Source organism: Arvicanthis niloticus, chromosome 2 (genome assembly GCF_011762505.2).
Source record: "Arvicanthis niloticus isolate mArvNil1 chromosome 2, mArvNil1.pat.X, whole genome shotgun sequence".
NCBI lineage: Eukaryota > Metazoa > Chordata > Mammalia > Rodentia > Muridae > Arvicanthis > Arvicanthis niloticus.
The window spans coordinates 124,751,940-124,774,603 of record NC_047659.1 but is presented as its reverse complement, the minus strand read 5'-3'; the positions used below and the strand labels follow the sequence as shown (position 1 = coordinate 124,774,603).

Genomic DNA, 22,664 nt, shown 5'->3' with positions numbered 1-22,664 from the left:
GTAAGCCTTTTTAAAAGGATACTGAGAGATACATATTTTGGAACAATTAGTTTTGACCTCACTTCCCTTCATAATGGCTGATCATATTTTTCCCCAGAGACAGTCCTTACCATAAGAACTTTTAAGTTATCTATTAACTTGATGTAAGTAGGACCCATTGAACTGCCTCAGCAGTTAAGAACGCTGTCTGCTCTTCCAGGTTCGATTCCCAGTACCCCCATGGTGACTCACAATGGTGCAGAACTCCATTTCCAGGGGATCAAATGCCATGTTTTGGCCTCTCTGGAAACTTCATGTGTGTGGTGCACATACATGCATGCAGGCACAACACCTATATGTGTAAAATAGTAACATTTAAAAAAATATTTTTACAAAGAGGGTGTAACTAACACAACAGGTGTCTGATGTGTGTCAGGCACTGGATATGTGCTAAGCATTTCACCATGTCCAGTCTTTGCAGACTTTATATAGAGTTGATGCAACTTTAGTCTCCCCTTTTCATAAAGGCAATATGCATGTACCATTCTTAAGAAGAAAAATGTACAGAGCAAAGAAGCTCATGTTATGAATATGTCACAATGCTTGGATCCAAAGGTGCATGTCCTTCTCTATTCTTTTATGATCTCATTACCCGTTGCTTCTTAGATATGACCCTTGGAGCTGAATTTTACATTCTTCGAACATCCTGATCTCCCTGCCGTCGTTGTTCGTGACTTGTTCTCTAACACCCAAATGGGTTTGGGAACATAGTGATCCTTTAGAAATGTGCTCCTGAATAATGAGTCAGGTAATGCAGTGCATGTGTTTAGCATGCACCACGGCCTTGGGTTTCATCCCTAGCATCAAATGAAATACCCCCATCCCTCAAAAAGTCTGCAAAATGAAAACATCTGATACCACTCTGTTTAAAACTCTCCAAGGAAGGTGGGTGGGTGTAGTGGGGCAGGGCTCTGGTCCCAGAACCTAAAGGCAGAGGCAGGATTTCCTCAAACCTCCATATCCCCCCTCTGCCACTCAAAATAAAAATATCTTTAAAGAAAAAAGGATTGCTGGGGCTGAAAAGATGGCTCAGTGGTTAGGAGCACTGCTCTTCCAGTGGTCCTGAGTTCAATTCCCAGCAGCCACGTGGTGGCTCACAACCATCTGTAATGGGATCTGATGCCCTCTTCTGGTGTGTCTGAAGACAGAGCACTCAAGTACATAAAATAAATAAATAAATCTTAAAAAAAAAAAAAAAAAGGATTGCCACAGATTTGAAGTCACTTTAAATCACATAGAGATTACTAGGTCAGCCAGGGGGTACATGGTAAGACTCCATCTCAAACACAAAAATACAAACAAAAAAGGCCAGGTGTGCCGGCACAATCCTGCCATCTCAGTACTAGGAAGGCAGAGATAGATAGGAGGATCAGACTTTCAAGGACATCTTCTGACACAATGAATTCAAGGTTTGCCTGAGCTATATAAAGTCCCACTATCTGGAAACCAAAATAACTCAAAATAAAAATAAAGCTTTTCAATGACACATAGTTTGTACTTTGAATAATCTCCAAATTGTTAACTACAGCCACTTGCTCCTGCTTGCCTCTTGTATGTGTCTCCTTCCACAACAGATGCTGTTCTCCTCCGTTGGACCACACTCGTTTTTCTGCTGATCCTCTTGTCCTTTTGGTTGTGAGCCTAGCCTTGGGCTGAACCCTTTCTCCACCCATGTCATTTATATTTGTTGTTTCCTGACTCTGAGTCCGTCCTCCCTTCTGCTTGTAAGCCACAAGAACTCATCTTGCAATTCTCATCTAAAATGTCACCCTGTCATGTCACAAGCATCCCTCCCTTCCTCCACAGGTATTTTTAATCATGCATTTGTTTTTTTTTTTAAATACAGTTTTTCCTCTTTAACTGAAACAGCTTACCAATATAGTATACAAGTAACCATAGGGTAACTGACAAGATTGCAGACATTACTGGTGCTAGGAAAAGTCAAAAGCCTCTACTACCTATTTTTAAGTATTCAATACTTTTTGTTAACCATGGTTATACTATCGATGCACTTCTGTTTCCTTCATGGGTATACAAATTCCTTGTATCGTTAATTATTATAGCTAGTTTTAAAGCACTCATTTAGCACTTTTCATACATAAACGACTGAAGTGTGGTGTGCTGTTAATGCTCACCAACGGGCTCTCCAACCCCCTGACTCGTTACGTTTGCTTATCTCTGAGCCGTACACACTCCCACCTGAAGGGATTTCAAGCCACCAACCTGAACCAAGAAAAGCAGAAGTGCATTCTATCACAGTATTTGCCACAGTACTTGTCCTGGCTATTAACGTCAACTTCACACAACCTAGGGTCATTTGGGAAGAGGAAACCTCAGTTGAAGAAGTGCCTCCATCAGATTGATCTGTGATAAACTGTATTGATTTTGAAAAATTGCTTGACATGAGAGGGCTGGGTTCACTGTAGGAGGAGGAATCATCCCTGGGCAGGTGCGCCTGTGTTGTGCAGGAAAACTGTTTGAGCATGAGCAGAAGAGAACGTCTGTAAAAGCAGGGTTCTTCCATGGTTTTAATTTCAAGCTCATTACTTGAGCTCCTGTTCTAAATTCCCTCAGTCCAATAACTTGCTGAAGGTCGCAAAGCTAATAATTAACTACTCCAAAGTGTTTTCTCACCACACAATATAGTGCCTTGAGGATAGTTGGTGTTCAGTAAATACGCACGTCGCACTCTTTAAAAATATAAAGGTAAACATTTTAACATTAGAAATATTTACACGAGTGAAATTATTTCTTTACAGTTTGCTCACGATCTCAGTAAAATAGGTACAATATTCACTTCTCTTGCTTGATGAAGGGCGTAGTCGAAACCTTTGCTAGAAGTTTGACACATCCCGCTTTCCGTTGTCCCACCGCAGTGCTTTCTGGGAGTGGTAGTCTCAAAATCTGCGGACTCCAGCAGCAACAGCGGCGCTCGCTCCACGGAGGTACTACAGTGTGGCACGCAAGTCTTGAGGCTCTTCCGCATTGCCTGCGCGCCCGCCACAGCTATCATGGCGGCTCCCTTGGCTCTGGTGCTTGTGGTGGCCGTGACCGTGAGGGCGGCCTTGTTTCGCTCCAGTTTGGCCGAGTTCATTTCCGAGAGGGTGGAGGTGGTGTCCCCACTGAGCTCTTGGAAGAGAGGTGAGGCCACTGACTAGAGTAGGGCGGTCCGCGCTCTGCCAGCCTCAGTGAAATGAATTGGAGACGAAGGAGGTGGACACAAGCGCACGGTTCTGTGGAGACTGACCCGCGTCTGGGGGTTCTTCGCGAGCTGAGGGCGGAGCTTTGGTGTGGAGGATGGGGTGTGGAGATGTGTAGTGTGAGCCCTACTGCCCTAGGGATGGGTATCCGAGGGGGCGTGTCCCACTGTCCCGAGTCGGGCAGCGGGAACCGTGGAAGGATGGGTATCCGAGGGTACTGTGTGCATTGGGTCTTGTGAAGTATTAGCTTTTGGCGAGATTGCAGGAGGTGTTCCTCTGAGTAGCAGACGGCGGAGCGGGTGACCGGGACCGAAGGAACTACCTTTGTAAGAAAGGTAGCTGTGTACTTAAGTCACCTCTGCCCAATCTAGGACTCATCGTGAATTTTTTCTTAGTTTGTCTTTTAAATATGTGTGTGTGTGTCTATAAATACACACACACACACACACACACACATATGTATATGTTCTTCATCAAACTATTGCATACTATCGCCTCCAACAAGACACCGAGATTGGGCTGAAGGAGCCAGAGACCAGTAGAGGAGTCGAACAAGTTTTTACAGTCATTTCCTTAGTGTCTGACCCTGAGTAAACTGCCTTTCCTTTTCCAGAATGAATGAATGAAGGACCAGGTTTGGGAAAAGATTAGAAAAAAAAAAAAAGGAGTTTCAGGTTGCAAAGGATCAAGAAATACCGAGATTGTGAACTACTCAGAGCAGAAAAAGATGTGGGTTAGGTTGGGGCTACAGTTTGACTTAATTTTTTTGGGGGGGGGTCATTATTTCTTGTGTGTGTTGGGTGTAGGGGGTTGTGTGTGCTTGTTGTGTTGTGTTGTGTTGTGTTGTGTGTGTTCAGAAGCCAAAGGAGGATGTCTGGTGCCCTTCTGTATTACTCTATCCTTTTTTCCCTGAGACAGGGTCTACTTGAACTTGAAGCTATTTCAATTGGGCTGTATGGCCGAGAGTTTCCAGCGTTTCTGCCAGTCTCCACCCCTACAATCCTCCAATGCTGGAGTTACAGGCATCTCTGGCTGTGGCTGTTGTGGTTTTGCTTTTTGACAGGGTTGCTGGGGATTTGGATTCAGATCTTCCTGTTGGCACTGTGAGTGCTCTTCCCCACTGAACCATCTGTCCAGATCAAGTTTAAGTCTTTAAACAAAACAGAACCTAACTGCATTTTACATAGGAAACACATGTACGTGTAGACAGAGAGCTTAGTGAATTTTTATGCCCCGTGTATATACACGTGGATAGCCAGCAGCTGACTCCAAAACATCAACATTCTACGAGTCTGCTTTATGTAGCTTTATATTTTGCTTATTATTTGATTTTGAAACAGGATCTCTTCTTTAGCCTAGCATGTACTCAGATTCATGGTGATCAATCTTTCAAATGTTGGGATTGAAGGTGTGAGCCACCACATCTAACTAAAGTGGATCCTCAAACTTTAATGCCTGTTTTGATATCACTTGCTGTCATCAACTTATTTTTTTAATATTTGTTTTTTTGTGTATATATGTGGGTGCAGACTCATGGGCTTGAATGGAGGCTGGAGAACACTTGTGGGAGTTGGCTGTCTCTTATGGTTTGGTTTCACTCAAGTAAAGTTTCTAAAGTTTCTTAGTGCATGTCAAGGTGTATAGTAAGCTTTTAAAGTTTGTCTCCCCTCACTTAACCCTCACCGTGATTCTTTGTGGTAGGATGTCCCCCATTTTACAGATAATGAAAATGGGAGTAAGAGAAGAATTTGTCCAAGTTTAGCATTGAGGAGTAGTAGTGTTGATTCTTGTGTGAGGTGGTAGAACTTGGGTTTGGTATCTTTGGATATAATTTGTTGTTGAAATGAATTGAAGCTGCTTAGTTCCTACTCTTTTCTGGATACCAAAACACTCAAGGCACCACCAGGTCCTTCTTCCTCTACACTCTTAGAACCTTAGACATACCTGTAGTAAGACTTCCTCAGAACTGGGTGTGGTTGCACAGGTCTGTAATCTCAGCACTTGGGAGGCTGAGGCAGTAAGACCATGAGTTTGAAACCAGCCTTAGTTCCCTATAGAATTCAAAGCCAGCAGAGTGAGACTTGCTTAAAATAGAAGAACTTAAAGATGAGGCAATGCTGTGTATGATTTCTAGAGTAGTAGGAAGGATTTGAGTCTTTTTCTGGCTCTGCCATTTACTCCTTTGTGACTTCTCATCTGTGAGACAGGACACTAAATGAGTCCTAAATACTAGTTCCATTTTAAAGAGATTATGCTTTAACTGGGATAGATGAAAAAGCAGGTAATTGTGCCACGCATGGTGTCTTGTAGTTGTTTTTTCCTTTTTTTCCCCTTCAAGACAGGGTTTCTCTGTGTAGTCTTGGCTGTATTGGAACTCACTCAGTAGACCATGCTGGCTTCGAACTAAGAGATCCACCAGCCTCTCTGCTTTCGATGTGCCAGGATTAAAGGTGTGTGCTACCACTGCCTGGTGTATCTCAGAGTTGTAATCCCAGCATTTAGAGGCTGAGGTAGGAGATTCATTAGGAGATAGAGGCAAAAGTGGACTACATAGTGAGTTCCAGACCAACACAGGCTACAGAGTAAGAAGACCTTATCTCAAAACTGAACAAACAAGCAGGTGGTTCTATTAAAAATTTAATGCTAGGCATTTAAAAACAGTGAAGTAGGATCTATTCTGGTTTTACATGACATTTTGAGATTTTTTTTGAGTCACTAGTTCTTTGGATAAAGGCCCTGTATCCTTATAGACTTTGATTGGCTGTAGTATGGGCTTATTTATTTATTTATTGGACATTGTGTGTATTCTGTGTGTGTGTGCAGGTGTGTGTGTGGACCTGTATTCTTCCTGACTGTGCTTCACCTTGTTTTTTGAGAAAGGATGCTTTTTGGTAGTATGATAAAATACTGACCAAAACTAATATGAGGAGGAAAGAGTTTCTTCAGTTTACAGGTTACATCATCAGGGACAACTGAGGTAGGAACCTGAAGCAGAGACCTTAGAAGAAAGCTGCTTACTAACTTGCTTCCCCTGGCTTGTTCCGTTACCTTTCCTGTACTGCTTAGGCCTGCGGTGATCTAGACCATCCGGCATCGATTAGCAATTAAGAAAATTCCCCACAGACATGCCCACAGAGCAGTCTAGTGGAGGCAGTTTTTCAACTGAGATTCCCTCTTCCTTTAGGTCTGGATATGTTGTTCAGTGGTAAATTACTTGCCTATGATTATAGAGTCCTGAGTTCTATCCCAACACAGCAAAAAAACCAACCACCAACCAAACTCCACCCTATTCCAAAATATTAATTAGGTAATAATCTCCTGGGGGAATGAAGAAATATTACAGCTAGGTGTGGTGGTACATATCTGTAATTTCCACCTGTGGAGGCCTAGACAGAGGGTTGTAGGTTTAAGATTTTCCTGGGCTCTGAAACAAGATCTAAAGAAAGGGAAGGGAAGGGAAAGGAAGGGAAGGGAGGGGAGGAGAGGGGAGGGGAGGGAATAGAGGGGAGGGGAGGGAAGAGAGGGGAGGGGAGGGGAAGGGAAGAAGGGAAGGGAAGGGAAAGGAAAGGAACTGTATTCAGTGCTGCTCCTCTAGTGTACTTTATGAATGTTATTTCAAAAAAAACATGAAAAAAAATTAAAGCTTATGAGTTCTTTGGGTTTTTAATTTAATTGTGTCTTTAAAAATATTTAGTTGTTATTAGATTAAAACCAAGTCTTTATAGCCTAGGCTGGCCTCTAACTAGTGATCAGGCCAAGAATGACCTTGAACTCCTGATTTTCCTGCCTCTAGGATTACAAGAATATGCTACGACAGCCATGGGTTTGTGTGTGTGTGTGTGTGTGTGTGTGTGTGTGTGTGTGTGTGTTGCTGAAAGTCAAACCTAGGTACTTGCCCATCTTAGTCAAAGGCTCTATGAACTATATCTCTAATTCTGAGTTTTTGCTTTTTTCTCTCAGTCTTTTGTTAAACTGATTTTACCCAGCTTGAGGTTAATTGAGACACTGCCTGACCACACCACCTCCAAAAGAAAAAAAACAACTAAAAATTTTCTAGCCTTATAGTATTGGTGCACTGTTACATATTGTTGGAACCTGGCAGCTTGATTAAGTCTTTGGTTGTTGTGTCAAACAGGGACATCCATTCATTATGAATATTAAATATAAAAATTTAATATTTTGGGGTCTCATAATATCCTTCTTTACAAATTCTTGCTTCATTTTATATTCTTGTTTTATTACCTTTTACTTTTGAAAATTGTTAGTACCTAATGAAGCTCCTTGTGTGGCTTCAAGCCACCAGGGCACAGGCTTGTCCAAGAAAAGCCTTCATTTTTCTCAGCTCCTCTGAGGCATTTGTCCTTCAGGATAATGAGCTAGCTGCTTAGGAGCTTCCCTTCTCTAGACCTTTGTAGAAACTCAGTCATACAGTATCCCTGGTGGGAGCACTCATGGCTGTGCGTGGACCAGTGTCAGAGTTTATTGAAGTGGGCAGTTGGGCAGAAGCCCTGGTTCTTCTTTAAGTGGTAATACCTCACACCAGCTCTACCAGTTCATCTGGCTGATGCTTGTCAAAATTGATCTGAGTAGTGTTTCTGTACTTACTGATGCTCTATAGCTGAATGTGACCATGGCTGTGGCTCATGTGAAGTTTCTGGCTCTTCCTCAGCAGGGTGGTAGTAGTGGAAAGGAAAGCTCCTTTGGAAGAGTCAGTGGGGCCCTCAGGATGTCTCCGTGGGTAAATATGCTTGTCACCAAGTCCAACAGCCCTGAGGTTGATCAGGTGGAAGGAAAGAACTGACTTAGACACACAGAACACACACACACACACAACACACACACACGGAGAGGGAGGGAGGGGTCGGTGGGCAGGGAGAAAGACACACAGAGTAAATACATACAATAAAAGAACATTTTACAAAGAAAATGTGGAAACTACATGTTTATAAGAGTATTTCTTTTTCCAAGCTAACCTCAACTCTGAGATCCCAATGCCTCTGCCTCCTGAGTGTTAGGATTTGTCTGGCTATAAAAGTATTTCAACTTCCATCCTTTCTGCTATGCCTCTGATTTTTCATTTTGTTTTGTTTTGGGGGGGTTGTTTGTTTTTGAGACAGGGTCTCACTATATAACTCTGGGTGTCCTGGAACTCATTGTGTAGACCAGGCTGACCTTAAACTCAGAGAGATCCACCTCCCTCTGCTTCCCAAGCACACTGAACATTTTTTTGGTTTTAGTTTAGTTTAGTTTTGGATTCAGGGTCTCACTATAGCCCAAGCTGGCCTGGAATTCCATAAATAGACCAGGCAGCCTAGAACTTTGTAGTAATCTTGCCTCTGCCTCCCAAGTGCTAGGATTACAGGTGCAAGCCACCATGTGCAGCCCAATTATTCTTTTAAACATTGAATGAATCATTAGTAGAGTCTGAAGAGAATTTTGACAGTCTTCTAGCTAAGATGGAAAATACACACTGTAGACCCTGAGAAAGTTTTCATACATGTCGCCAGCTCTTCTAAAGGACAGCATTTAATTGGGGATGGCTTACAGTTTCAGAAGTTTAGTCCATTATCATTATGGCAGGAAGCATGGCCGTTTGCAGGCAACCATGGTGCTTGAGAAGACAAGAGTTCTATATCTTCATCTGAAGGCAGGCAGAAAGAGACTGTCTTCTGCAGGCAGCCAGGAGGAGGGTCTCTTTCCACACTGGGCAGAGCTTGAGCATAGATCTCAAAGCCCACCCCCACAGTGACACACTTTCTCTAACAAGGTCATACCTCCTAATAGTGCCACCTCCCATGGGGCCAAGCATATTCAAATCACCACAATACTCAAATAAGTTTACTGATTTATAATATCAAGCAAAGCAAAATCCTTAAAGGATTTACTTGCTGTGGCAAGATGCTTTGGCTTAGGCTGAGGGAAGTCTTGTGAAGTGGCCTAATGAATCCTCTCCTTGAGTTTCCAGAAAAGCTGCTAGTGAGAGTTTAATAGCTGTCTTACAGGGCAACCTCTACATTGCTCCTTAAGGGATTTTTCTTTCTGGTACTAGAATAAAGGACCAGTTACAATTGTCTCTATAAACATTTATATATTAATTTATTGTGTCTGTATGCATAAATATGTGTGCACATACATACCTTTGTAGAGTTAAGACAACTGGTGGGAGTTGGTCCTCTTCTTGTAGCATGTGGGTTCTTAGAATTGAATTTAGGTCATCTGGCTTGGCAACAAGAGCCTTTACCCGATGAGGTGTCTTGCTAGCCTGGTCTTGTACAGGCTGGAGAGATGGCTCGTCGGTTGAGAGCAGTAGCTGCGCTTCCAGAGGACCCAAGTTCAATTCCCAGCATCCACATGACAGTTCACAACTGTCTGTAACTCCTGTTCCATGGGATCTTTCTATCTACTTTAGGATCTGATGATTGGACTCAGGTCATTAATCTTGGCAGCAATCACCTAATCACTAGAGCCATTTGCCAACCCTCCAAAGAGGTACAAAAGTGCTGGAGAGATTGGCTTAGCAGTTAAGAGTCCTTATTGGTCTATTCGAGTTGGGATTTGGATCCCAGCATCTACATCAGGTTGTTTACAAACACCTGTAACTCTAGCTTGAAGAGATCTGACAACCTCTTCTGGCTTCCATAGGTACTTATACACACATACCTATACATACACCCACATAGTTGTAAAAATATATAAAGTTTCTGTTTATATTTTACCCAATATTACTGTAATGTAGTGGGTTCAATCAGTCAGTATTGTTAGTGTATATATCTTATAAGAATTGAACCAGTTTTTGTCACCCACCGATGCCGAGGTCTGTCTGCCGTAGCTGACATGTGCTGTGTTACCTCTTATCTGCTGGCCACCCTCCGGGGCTGCTCCTAGCACCCAAGACATCAAGAAAATACTAGGCATCGAGGCGGATGATGACCAGCTCAACAAAGTCATCAGTGAGCTGAATGGAAAAAACATTGAGGATGCCATCCCTCAGGGTGTTGGCAAGCTGGCTAGTGGGGCTGTGGCTGGCTCTGCAGCTCCTGCTGCTGGTTCCCCCCCCCCCCCGCCCCCCAGCTGCAGCAGAGAACACAGATGAGGAGAAGTAGAGGAGTCGAATGATGACATGGGATTTGGTTTGTTTGATTAAATTCCTGCTCCCCTGCAAATAAAGCCTTTTTATATATCTTGGGGGGGGGGGAAGAATTGAGGCAGGGGTGGTGGTACATGCCTTTAGTTCCAGCACTCAGGAGGCAGAAGTATGTGGATCTCCCTTGTTGAGGCCAGTCTGGTCTACAGAGTGAGTTTCAGGACAGCCCGGGCTACACAGAGAAACCCTGTCTTGAAAAACCAAAAAAAAAAAAAAAAAAAAAAAAAAAAAAAAAAAAACAGAAAACAAAGCAAAATAAAAAGAATTGTGGTCTTGTGGTTGTCCAGTTTCTGGCCTAATGTTCAGTCCATGACCTCATTTTGCATTTGATGGTATGTCTCCTTAGTGACTACCAATCTGGGACATGATCTTTAATTTTTCAAGATTCCTGGGCAGTTATTTTGCCTTCAGTTTGGATTGTCTGGTGTTTTCCGATGGTTAGGCAGAAGGTATGGTTTTGCTTGTTTCCTCATTGTACCGCATTGGTATCATGAGGACTACGGAAAAGTTTTTATCACCACATCAGTGAATCATGAGATACTTGATAATCCAGTTAACATATTGATGATTTTTCTATAGATCACCTGATTAAAGCAGGTACTGTAAGTCTAGTAAATTATTACCTTTCCCTTGCAAATACTTTGTTTTTCATACGTTTGTCCACTGTCTTCAGCATCCACTAATGATGGTTTCCTTTGAAAATCATTCTGTGAGTTAGCCAAGTGATGACTCCCTGTTGTAGTCTTCATTTTTTACCCTTTTTCATCCTGGTGTTGAGCTCAGCTCCTCCTGCTTGCTTTGCATGTTGCCCTGCTGTTGCATCACATGTGTGGCCTTCCTACACTTGCCACTGATCAGTCGGTATAAGGAGAGTGTCTTAGTTATTGCTTTACTGCTGTGAACAGACACCGTGACCAAGGAAACTCTTATAAAGAAAAACATTTAACTGAGGCTGGCTTACAGGTTCAGAGGTTCAGTCCATAATCATCAAGGCTGGAGCATGGCAGCATCCAGGCAGATGTGGGGCTGGAGAGTTCCACTCCTTGTTCTGAAGCAGCTAGAAGGCTAACTTCCAGGCAACTTGGATGAGGGTATTAAAGTCCTCACCCACAGTGACACACCTATTCCAACAAGGCTACACTTCCTAATAGTGCCACTCCCTGGGCCAAACATACACAAACCATCACAGAGAGCATTTCTTTTTCTTCTACCTATTTATATATTTACATCATAGTTTTAATGATTAGTATATCAATATATATTAGTATATCAGTAGATACATATATAATATATTTAAATAAGTCTCCATTAATCAATGTTGGGATTATTTTCAAGTTTTTATTAAGAGGGTCTGGAGAAATGGCTCATCAGTTAAGAGCACTGGCTGCTCTTCCAGAGGACCCTGGATCTATTGCTGACATCTATTCAGTGGCTCACAACCATCTGTTACTCAGTTCTAGAGGATCTGATGCTCTCTTCTGGCCTCCTCAGGATCAGGCCCATATGTGGTGCACAGATGTGCACAGATGTGGTGCACAGATGTGGTGCACAGATGTGGTGCACAGATATACAAACAAGCAAAGCACTCATACATAGAAAATAAAGAAAAAATATTACTCTGAGAGCTATACTGAATATTTTATCAAGGACTTGATCAGTTATTTCCTAAGATATCATTTGGGGGCAGGCCTGGCAGCACTGGCCTTTTATCCCAGCATTGTGGAGGCAGAGATAAGTGGATCTCTGTTGAGTTCGAGGCCACTCTGGTCTATATAGAGAGTTGTGAGCCAGCTAGAGCTACATAGTGAAACTTTGTATAAACCCCCAAATTATCATTTTGTTTGGGTGATATAGCTCAGCAGTGGAGTATTTGCTTAGTGTGTACAAGTTTCCAAGTTCAGTCCATAGCACCAAACCAAACTAACCCCCCCCCCAAAAAAAAAAACCCACCACCAAAACCAAAACAGATATTTTAAGCTGGCCATGGTGGTGCATGCCTGTAATCCTAGTACTTGGGAGGTGGAGGCAGGAGAGTTAAAAAGTTTAAGGTGATTCTTGGCTGAGTAGGAAGTTTGAGGCCAGACTGAGCTCTTTAGCAGATCAGCTAAAGATCTCAACAAGCAAACAAACAAAAGTGTCATCTTAGCTGGGCTTGATGGCTTGCTCCTATAATGCCAACACTTTGGTAGGGGTTGGGGTGCTGAGGCAGGTGCCACAAGAGTGACTGCCTGTTTCACTAGTCTGGACATTTAAAAAAAAAAAAAAAGCCAGCTACTGATCTTGTTAATTGTGCTTTGGAATGGGGCAGAATATACACAAAAGGAATGCTTTAGAGATGATGGAGGTTACAAGAGGGTGTGTGATTTTTTAAGAATTTATTTAATTATATTTTGTATGTATGTATGTATGTATGTCTGCATATGAATGTGTGCCTGTCAGTGCAGAGGTCAGAAGAGGGCCTATTGGCAGTTGTGGACTGCCCAGTGTGGGTGCTGGAAATTGAACTGAGGAGCAAGAGTAGTATGCACTCTTAGTTGCCATGCTATTTCTCCAAACTCAGAAGTTTACAGTTCCGTATAATATTTTCTCATAATAAGCATTGCCCATGATAGAAAGGTCTGCTTTGTATGTAAGAATTGGCCATTGCTGAAAAGTGTGTGTGTGTGTGTTATTCTTTGAGAATTTCATGTATGTATAAGACCTTCAGCCACTTGCTTGATCCGAGGTAAAGAGATTAGATAAATTTAGGGATTTCTTGGACCTAGGAATATCTAACACTTTATGATCATTTGCCGATGTCTTTAAAGTCTGAATGAACTTGTCTTTCTTCCCTTTCAGTGGTTGAAGGCCTTGCACTGTTGGATCTAGGAGTGTCTCCATATTCTGGAGCAGTATTTCATGAAGTAAGTATGTGCTTTCTTTCCTGGCACTGAGAGTAGTTTATAGTCATGGATACCAAACCCTGAACTATGTTTGCTACAGACATTTAAAAAGATTTTTTTTTTTTTTTTGTATAGGAATAGCCCTTTTGTAGAGTTACAGGGAAAATGATCTAGGTTAGAATTTTTAAAACTTTAGAGAAAGAGAGAGGGACCATATGCGTGTGTGTGTGTGTGTGTGTGTGTGTGTGTGTGTGTGTGTGTGTGTGTACAACTTTCAGGAGTCAGTGTTCTCACATTGTTGAGGTACAGTCTCCACATACCAGTGTAGCTGGCAGTAAAGCTTCTGGGTAATTGTCTTGTCAGAAGTGCTGAGATTCCAGATGCCACCAGCTTTTTGTGGGTTCTGGAGACCAAAAAGAGGCTTCAATAGAAGTTTTTTTTGTTTGTTTTGTTTTTTCGAGACAGGGTTTCTCTGTGTAGTCCTGGCTGTCCTGATACTCTGTAGACCAGGCTGGCCTCGAACTCAGAAATCCGCCTGCCTCTGCCTCCCAAGTGCTGGGATTAAAGGTGTGCGCCACCACCGCCCGGCTTAACTGCAAGTTTTAAGCAGCTCTCAGTCCATGAACCGCTGTATGCTAAGTGACATGTGATTGTTTTTTTTGAAATGCTTGCCCATGAAAGCTGTGACATTGGTTTCTTAGAAAGCCCACTAAAGATTGTTGAAACCATAAAATTCATTCCTTTTTTTTGTTTTGTTTTTGTTTTTGTATTTTGAAACAGAGTTTTTCTGTGTAGCCCTGGCTGTCCTGGAACTCCTTTCTGTAGACCAGGTTGGCCTCAAACTCAAGATATCTGCCTGCCTCTGCTTCCCAATTGCTGGGATTAAAGGCATGCGCCACCACTGTCTGCCTCATAAAACTAGTTCTTAAAAGGAATAAAAACAAGATAGGCATGGGCTCCCACTGTAACCTCTGCTTTCCAGGGGCCAAGACAGGGGACTGCCATGATGAGGCCTGCCCAGGCCTGGGCTATAAGCAGCTCTTATCTCAAAATGGCAAAAGAACAAAAATATAAAAATGCTCTTTTTTGGGTAATCGTCCCAGTCTCTTGGATTTCTGCCCCACACACCTTTCTTGTTAAGTTTTTCTTTGTTCAGGACTTGCTCATTTACTCTTTACTCTGCAGTTAGGAACATTTTTCTAAAATAGGAATATGAATCTCTCACTGTAATGCTTGGCACCTGTATTTGCCACTAATCTCAGGCTTAAAATCCAAATACTTAGAGGAGCATTGAAAGCTCTCACTGAGTTTCTTTCTCGTCCCTTTTTTTCTTTCCTTTCTTCTTTCCTCCCTTCCTTTTCTTAAGCACACAAGTCATTTATCGGGTATATATGTTTGACTTCCACATAATAGCCCACTAGCCCCAAAGACCAGTGTGAAGTGGGCCTCAGGTGTGTTTTAAAGCATGAAAAGCTTTCAGTGTTACTAGGCCATATTTTTATTGTCTGATCATCTTTGCTCATGCTGTTGTCTCCTAGAAAGCCATTCTCCCTCGTTTGTGTGTGCATGGCTCTATTTATGAGACCCAAACTTAGATTTTACCTTCTCCAGAAAACATTGCAGCATCCAGGATCACTTTAGACTAAGTTCAGTGCTCCTCCTTCATCACCAAAGGGATCTTACTCCTTCCATGGCTCAGAGCCCACTCTCTTTTTTTTTTTTTTCCCCAACACAGGGTTTTTCTGTGTAGCCTTGGGTGTCCTGGAACATACTCAGTTGATCAGGCTGGTCTAGAACTCAAGAGGTCCACCTGCCTCTGCCTCCTGAGTGCTGAGAGTAAAGGTACATGTCACCACTGCTGGCTCATATCCCATTCTTAAAATCAGCCCTAATCTGCCAGGTATGGTGGCACATACCTTTCTTCCAAGCTCTCAGGAGGCAGAGACAAGTAGATCTCTGTTCTATGTATGGAGCTAGCTGTAGGTCAACCAGGGCTACATATTGAAACCTTGTCTAAAACAAAAAAAAAAAAAAAAAAAAAGCCCAAATTACCTTTATGCTTATTTTTTATATATTTTATTGGATATTTTCACGTATTTTTTTCTCCTCAAAACTGCTACCCCTTTTCATCACTGACTCCTGGTGGTGCCTACCTCAGTATCTGCTTTTTCATGCCAGTCCCTGTTTCCTCTCTCCTGTCTTTAGAGACACTTGTACTTACCAAAGGCTGCTTCTTACTAGGTTTCAGAGATATAAAGTAAGACACAGACACTGGCTTTATAATTCTTGCCTGTCACTCTGTCTTTCTTTCCTTTCTCCCTGCCCACTTTACTTCCTTTTTCTTTTGAGACAGGATCTCATATAGCTCAGACTGGCCTCTTTATAGCTGGGGATGATTTTGAATTCTGGGTCATCTCACTGTTGCCTCCCATGTGCTAGGTTTAGATGCACTTGAATTTTTGAGATGTATTTTATGTTTATGGGTGTCTTGCCTGCATGTATGTCTTATGTACCACATATGGACAGCTTCCACAGAGGCCAGAAGAGGGCATTGGATCCTCTGGAACAGGACTTATAGACAGTTGTTAGCTATAATGTAGGTGATGGAATCGAGCCTGAGTCCTCTGGAAGTCAGTGTTCTTAATGACTCAGTCATCTCTCCAGTCCAGGTGCTTATGCTTATATATTTTTTTAAATAAACAAACAGACTCCAGAGCAAAGAATATCATCAGAAATGACAAAGTTCATATCAGAGTGACAGGATGGGTTTCTCAGGAAGAGTAGTTGCAGATCTCTGTGTACTAATTACAGCTTTAAAACGTAGTAGGTGAAGACTGATAGACTGGGCAGGGCAGACAGCTCAGTGGTTACAGATGTTAGCGCTGCAAGCCTGACATCTTGATTCCAATTTCTGGAACCCACGTAAAAAGCCAGATGAGATACACGTATTTTCAATCCCAGCACTTCCATAGTTAAATAAGGCATAGAGACAGGAGACCCACTCCACCTGGGCCCTAATGGGTCAGCTAGCCTGGAGTACACAGCATGGCAGTGTAAACAAAAAAAAAACCTCTGCCTCAATAAGGTGGAAGATGACAACTGATTCCTGAAAGTTTTCCTGTGACTTCCAAATATGTGGTATGGTATGCACCTCCCCACATTGAAAAGAAAAAAGGCTCAAGGCTAGTGTCTAATTAGAGTGAAAGTGGGTTTTTAAAAAGATGAGTGTATTCTTAATTTCTATGTATGAGTGTTTGCCAGCTTATATGTGTGTACATCATTTGTGTGCCTGGTGTGCTCAGAGGTCAGAAGAGAGCATTGGAGCTTTTGAGTTAGGCACTGTTATGAACCAGCTTATAGGTGCTTTGGGTGAACCTAGGTTCTCTGCGAGAGCTAGTGCTCTAAACCACTGAGCCTTGTCTCCAGACTCAAGAATATAGAAATTTTGACTAATGTTGTCAGCCAGATTGATCTAGAAGGCCCCATTCAGTAACATCTAAGTGCATTTTAAGTCTGTGTAGAACATTTGTACCACAGACTATGTTCTGTCCATAAAAGAAGGTTCAATGTATTTATTTGTCATTTAGAGATTCATTTTTGCTGACCATAGAAGAATTAAAGAATTAACACTAGGAAGATATGTGGAAAATCCCCCAAATCTTTGGAAATGAAATAACCCATGAATCAAAGAAGCAATCAGAAGGGAAATTAGAAAGTATCTTTGAAATTAATGAAAGCAAAAACCTTAGTTTGTCATATATGTAGAATGTCACTAAAGTAGGGATTAGGGGAAAATTTATGGTCACTCAAATTGATATACAACATAGAGGCAGATTACATTCAATATGTGCTCTTTATTCCAATTTGATGTGTAATTAAACTGTCACATAGATACTAGATGACTGTGAAGCCAGCTGTTTAGCTTTTTGAGAAATGTTACAATGTTTTTCTCATTTGGAGCCTTTCTAAACTGTATGAAGCATCAAGAAATTTCAAAAGCAGGCTATTTGAAATATAAGTTCACACACACACACACACAAAGATACGTAATAGAATCCGTTAGTCCTTTTGGAACTTTGAAAGAGACAATTGATACCTGTTTTAAAAAAGATGTAAGAAGTTGATCGCGTGTAGCCAACATGTTGAGATTTAGATTTTGCTAGGCATTGTAGTAATTACTTTGTAAACATAACTGCCTTTACTCTTCCCTAGAGCCCTGTGAAATCATTTTTTAATTGTTTATTTGTTTTAAATTTTGTGTGCATGAGTGTTTTTGTCTGCATGTATGTTTGTGAGCCACTCGAATGCCAGGTACCTTGCTCCTAGCTAGGAAACATTGTTAACAGTGCCCCAAAAGCCCATCTGCAGAATGGCTGGCATCCACAGTTAGCTAGCCCACATATGTGTCAGTTTAATTACACACCGAACTGGAAGAAAGAAGCACATATTGAATGAAATCTGTCTTTATGTTCTATATCAATTTGAGTGTCCATAAAATTTCCTTTAAGTACCTGCAGAATTACAGACAATTTTTAGTAGCTGTATGACTCCTGGAAATTGAATCTCTGTCCTCTGGCAGAGTAGCCAGTGTTCTTAACTGCTGAGCTATTGCCCCAGCTTCTGAAATAGATCATTTTCCGCAGTTTCTATCAGAGGAAACTAATACTCAGAGGTCTAAAGGCCACACAGCTCCAACTTGTTACAAAAACTATGGGTTTGAATCTAACTCCAACTCTAAAGCTTCTACCACAACTTGTTCTCATTTACTAAAATGTCTGTCAGTGACTATTACAGTGCTGTGGGTCCCACTCCCCCTTTTCTTGAAATAGGGCCTTTTACATAGTTCCAGCTGTCCTAGAACTCACTATGTAGCCTGGGCTGGTCTCAGCTTCTCAAATGCTGTGATTATAGGTGTGAGTCACTATTCCTGGCTCAGATATATCTGTAGTTTTGTTTTTTGCTTTGCAGTAGGGGTTGGTAATAGATTTTTCCACTAGGGCTTTGTGCATGCTAGGCAAGCGTTCTACCTTTCCACTATATCCTTAGCCCGTTCTATAGTGTTACAAAGCACATTTTTGCACATAGTTAGGAGGTGGTAAGAGTAAATACTTCTGAGCCACCACACTAAAACCTAACCATGCGTTTCCTTTCTGATTCTGATGGAGTGGTGAGCTGTGCAGCACCGACCACCCTGACCAGCAGGGAAGAAAGACTAGCACACCAGTTCCTTCCAGTGACAGTTTTACTCAGGAATGACTTTCAGTTACAGCATCAAGGGTGTGCCCCCGTTCCTCCCTCGAGTGCAGCTTAAGTAGCCTCCAGTGGACTGCCCATCAGCCCATACTACGTTCCGATCCACCATAGGCTGATACCCATGACGAGAGATCAGGCTACTGGCAAGCCCAGCCTCCTCACCAAATAAGGACTTGTTTACCCCAAGAGGGTTAAGGCAGTAGGCTCCATCTTTAGGGCACAGCAGAAGCTTTCCACATCTCCCCCTTTTTATACAGAAGCAAGCATTGCTTGATCAAGCGGGCTCCATCCATTCCGTAGGAGCTCACGATCGAAAGCAAGCAGCTAAGACTAGAACACTCACTCTACTAGGTGCAATGGGTCAAACCCACCAGGTGCAAGAGCTGAGGTCTACACAAACAGGTAGGACACTCATCCCATGTGCAATGAGATCACAAGTCTCCAGGGGTACAAGGGCTGTCCAATCCTGAATATAAGGGGTTATAGAGAGTTACTGCTTCAAAGCCCTCAGTCAGCCAAGCTTGAGGTGAGACACCAGCCTCAATGGCTTGAAAGGCATGCACCACCGGAGCTCTCTCGTCTTTGAGATCTAGCCATACGACAGAGACAAAACAAGCAGAGCAGACAGACACCCACTAGGGCAACTGCTAACACTCCTATTCCCGCCCACTCCTTCAGATGATGAACTGCTTGCAGGATCCACAACGTCAAGCCATCTGCCAATGATAATGTGGCAGCTGTTTGATTATACATTAATATACAATCACTCTTATCACTAATATTCTTAATTACCTAAAAACACAAGGTTTCTCCTGACTTAATTCCTTTGCAAAAGGGAGACCACTTTGGTTGTGGGGGAATGGTACTATTGCCCTTACAGTCCTTATCCAGCCAAACAGCTGTTTGATTATACAATAGAATGCAAACACTCTATTCACTTATACAACTAACTGCTAAAAAACAAAGGCTACCTAACAAATCTACACTTCTATTCTCACTTACTCCTAACTCACTATAAGGTAACTCCAAACTAGCATTACTGGCAAAAAAGTGGGGAAAAACTTGGGCATCATGTTGTATTGGAATTGGTCTCGGAAACACTGACAGGATCCTCCATCTTGTCTCCATCATCGTGGGTCTCGCCATCAGGAGAAGGAGAAGGAAAACCAGCCACCGAGCATCTTCGTGCCATCCTCTCCGGCACCCAGATAGGGTCTTGTTGGTCCTGTGGGAACAAAAAAACAGAACCCCTCGCCCACACCAACACTGAGTCTTGACCATGACATTTTCCTGTTAGAATATCAAACCCTTTTCTACTGGCTCAGGGTGAGTATGTCGATCAGCTGCAGATCGTCCTAAGAATGCCTCTGTGCTAGTATAGATGAGGAATGCCGAGACCACGCCTAGTAAGACGCCCACACCCAAGGAACCCAGGCTGTCTTACAATGGATTGCCTGTTATGGAAGTAAGGCCCATGCAGGTAGCCGTGATTATCACTCCTAAAACAGCTGTAGCGTCCCCAACAGAATGACATTTGTACTCGGATGCATGACATACTTATAAAATGACGTGCCCTTGGCCTGAGCGCTCCTGCGAAGTTCACTTATGGCAACAAGAAGTGTTGCTCCTTCAGACACCAAAGATCCTGCTAAAATACAATATGCCCATAGGAGGGATTCCATTGGTTGAGGATGAAGCAATCCCATGACTCCATGATACCAAGAGAGTCCTGCACCCATCATGAAAATACCAACACCACTAATCAATGAAGAAATATAGTGCATATTTGAAAAGCCATATGGGTGAGAAGAATCTGTTGTTTGAATAGACCTGCTGATGTCCAGTGCTAACAAACCCTGGTTACAAGTATCAGATAATGAGTGTATAGCTTCTGAGAACATACTTGCTGAACCCGTATAAATCCAGGCAAGACATTTAAAGAAGCAGTTTAAGCCACTAATGCAAATAGCAACCATAAAACATCGTGCTCTTAACTCCCTCCAGGACTCAGGACAAAACCTCCTTCCCAAACCTCCAGTAGGATCGTTCCGAGGCGGCCAGGGCGGCCCTGGTGCAGTTGATTCTATTTCCAGTTTCATTTCTATTTCTAGTTTCTCTAATTCACCCTCAGAGACTTCCTCTTTTAGCTGTTCTAGTGCTTCAGTTGTTTTCTCTAGCGCTTGGCAGACTCCTCCCTTTTCTCTCTTTTGACTGTTTTGAGCTAGTAGATCGAGTCTCCGGCTGCATCTCTTTCACTTGCTCTAATGCTTCCGTTGTCGTTTGAATGGCAGGAACACATTCCTCACTAGTCAAGCAGGTGCGAATAACCTTCCAGATCCCTTGCACCCCCGTCTTTCCCTTTTTGTCCTGCAGAGTGCCCTCCTCCCATGCTCGGTCCAGATCCCTTCCTAATTTATCCCAGCAGGCTAATGTCAGGTTTCCTGACACTGCAAACCACGGAGCCACCGCTTCCACCTCGCTAAGAAATTGAGCCAAAGCTCGATCTTTAAATTTCAAGCCCTTACTATCAAGAAGCTCATGAAGAGCTACCTTCACTGGGCAGGACGGCGAGGTCCCCATTTTAGTGGCGACGCTCGTGGCACACCAAAACCACAGCTAAGAAAAGGATCCCTCTTGGACTTTCACTTTTATTCGCCTCCTTCCGAGGGCCTTAACAAATGCCGCCTCCTTCCGAGGACCTTGTCTGTTGATGGGCCCCACTTACCGGCCACTTACCGATCGATCGCCCTGTCTGTCCCTGGTTCTGGAACTCCGGGAACTCACTCAGAGAAGTTCCCCGTACGGGCCACCAATTGTGCCGCGCTGACCACCCTGACCAGCAGGGAAGAAAGACTAGCACACCAGTTCCTTCCAGTGACAGTTTTACTCAGGAATGACTTTCAGTTACAGCATCAAGGGTGTGCCCCAGTTCCTCCCTCGAGTGCAGCTTAAGTAGCCTCCAGTGGACTGCCCATCAGCCCATACTACGTTCCGATCCACCATAGGCTGATACCCATGACGAGAGATCAGGCTACTGGCAAGCCCAGCCTCCTCACCAAATAAAGACTTGTTTACCCCAAGAGGGTTAAGGCAGTAGGCTCCACCTTTAGGGCACAGCAGAAGCTTTCCACAGTGAGCTAGCTTATAGTAGTGGGCCAGCTAAGTTGGCAAGGACAAGAAGAAAGAAGAATAAATACCAAATTGTTTGTTTAATGGCCTTGGAAAGTACCAAGATAATCAGAACTTAAGAGCAAAGTTCACAAAGTGAGACTCAGGGGCTGGAGAGGTGGCTTAGTGGTTAAGAGCATTGGCTGTTCTTACAGGAGACCCAAGTTTGAATATTAGCACTCCTGTCAAGCAGCACACAACTGCCTGTAAACTAGCTACAGGAGATCTGATACCCTCATCTGGCCTTCTCTGACACCAGTGTGCAAGTACAGACAGACAGACAGACAGACACGCACATACACACACACACATACACCACATAAAAATAATGAAATGAAATTAAAAATTTTGTGTGACTGGGCTGGTGATGTAGCTCAGTTGGTAGAGCACTTGCCTAGGATACATGAAACTCTGGCTGAGTCCCAAGCTTGAGTCTGTTACTCTCGAGGTGGAGGTGAGAAGATTGCCAGAAGTCAGAGGTCATTCTTCTTGGTTGTCAGTGTGGAGGACCCGAGATCCTGTCTCAAATAAGCAAAGCAAAGCAGTAAAGTAAGACCAGACCCTGTAATCATAACATTGGAAAGATGGTGGCACCATGGTCAGAAATTCAAGGTCATCATGGCTACATAATGAATCTGAGGCCAGCCTCTGCTATATTAGACTTCATCACAAAGGTTCAGAGCCAAACCAAACTAAAAACAAAACACAGAAAAATCATTGTATGTATTTTTAAAGAAGTGCATCTCAGAGCTAGGAGATCTAGGATATATCTGGTGGTAGAGCATGTTCCTATCGTGTTTCATCCTTAGCATCATGGAAAACAAAACCAGACAATCACTCATCTACCCACCACCAAAATCACCTGAAAAGAAAGCACATCTCAAATATAAGGACACAGAAAAGTAAAAAGTTTGAAAAAGCTTGGTCTTGGAATGTAGCTCAGTTAAGTAGAATGCATGCTTGCGTGTACAAAGCCCA

The 22,664-nt window shown here is 42.8% G+C and overlaps 1 protein-coding gene, 1 long non-coding RNA gene and 1 pseudogene across 3 annotated transcripts in view; 2 read left to right on the top strand and 1 right to left on the bottom strand.

Moving 5' to 3' along the window:
- The first annotated feature begins 2,952 nt into the window (after positions 1–2,952).
- Pigu (phosphatidylinositol glycan anchor biosynthesis class U) overlaps positions 2,953–22,664 on the top strand; it is a 78,083-nt gene continuing 58,371 nt past the window's right edge. The window contains exons 1-2 of the mRNA XM_034496439.2: positions 2,953–3,180; positions 13,222–13,286. Of these exons, the coding sequence (XP_034352330.1) occupies positions 3,051–3,180; positions 13,222–13,286 (195 nt within the window). The 5' untranslated portion in view covers positions 2,953–3,050. The remainder of the gene's footprint in view (positions 3,181–13,221; positions 13,287–22,664) is intronic.
- LOC117704330 (large ribosomal subunit protein P2 pseudogene) lies at positions 9,575–10,424 on the top strand (annotated as a pseudogene).
- Positions 17,136–22,664, bottom strand: part of LOC143441478 (uncharacterized) — a 42,772-nt gene continuing 37,243 nt past the window's right edge. The window contains exon 3 of one of the 2 annotated variants that reach the window (XR_013108928.1): positions 17,136–22,208. This is a non-coding gene — a long non-coding RNA (uncharacterized LOC143441478). The remainder of the gene's footprint in view (positions 22,209–22,664) is intronic. The other variant, XR_013108929.1, reaches the window with a different exon arrangement.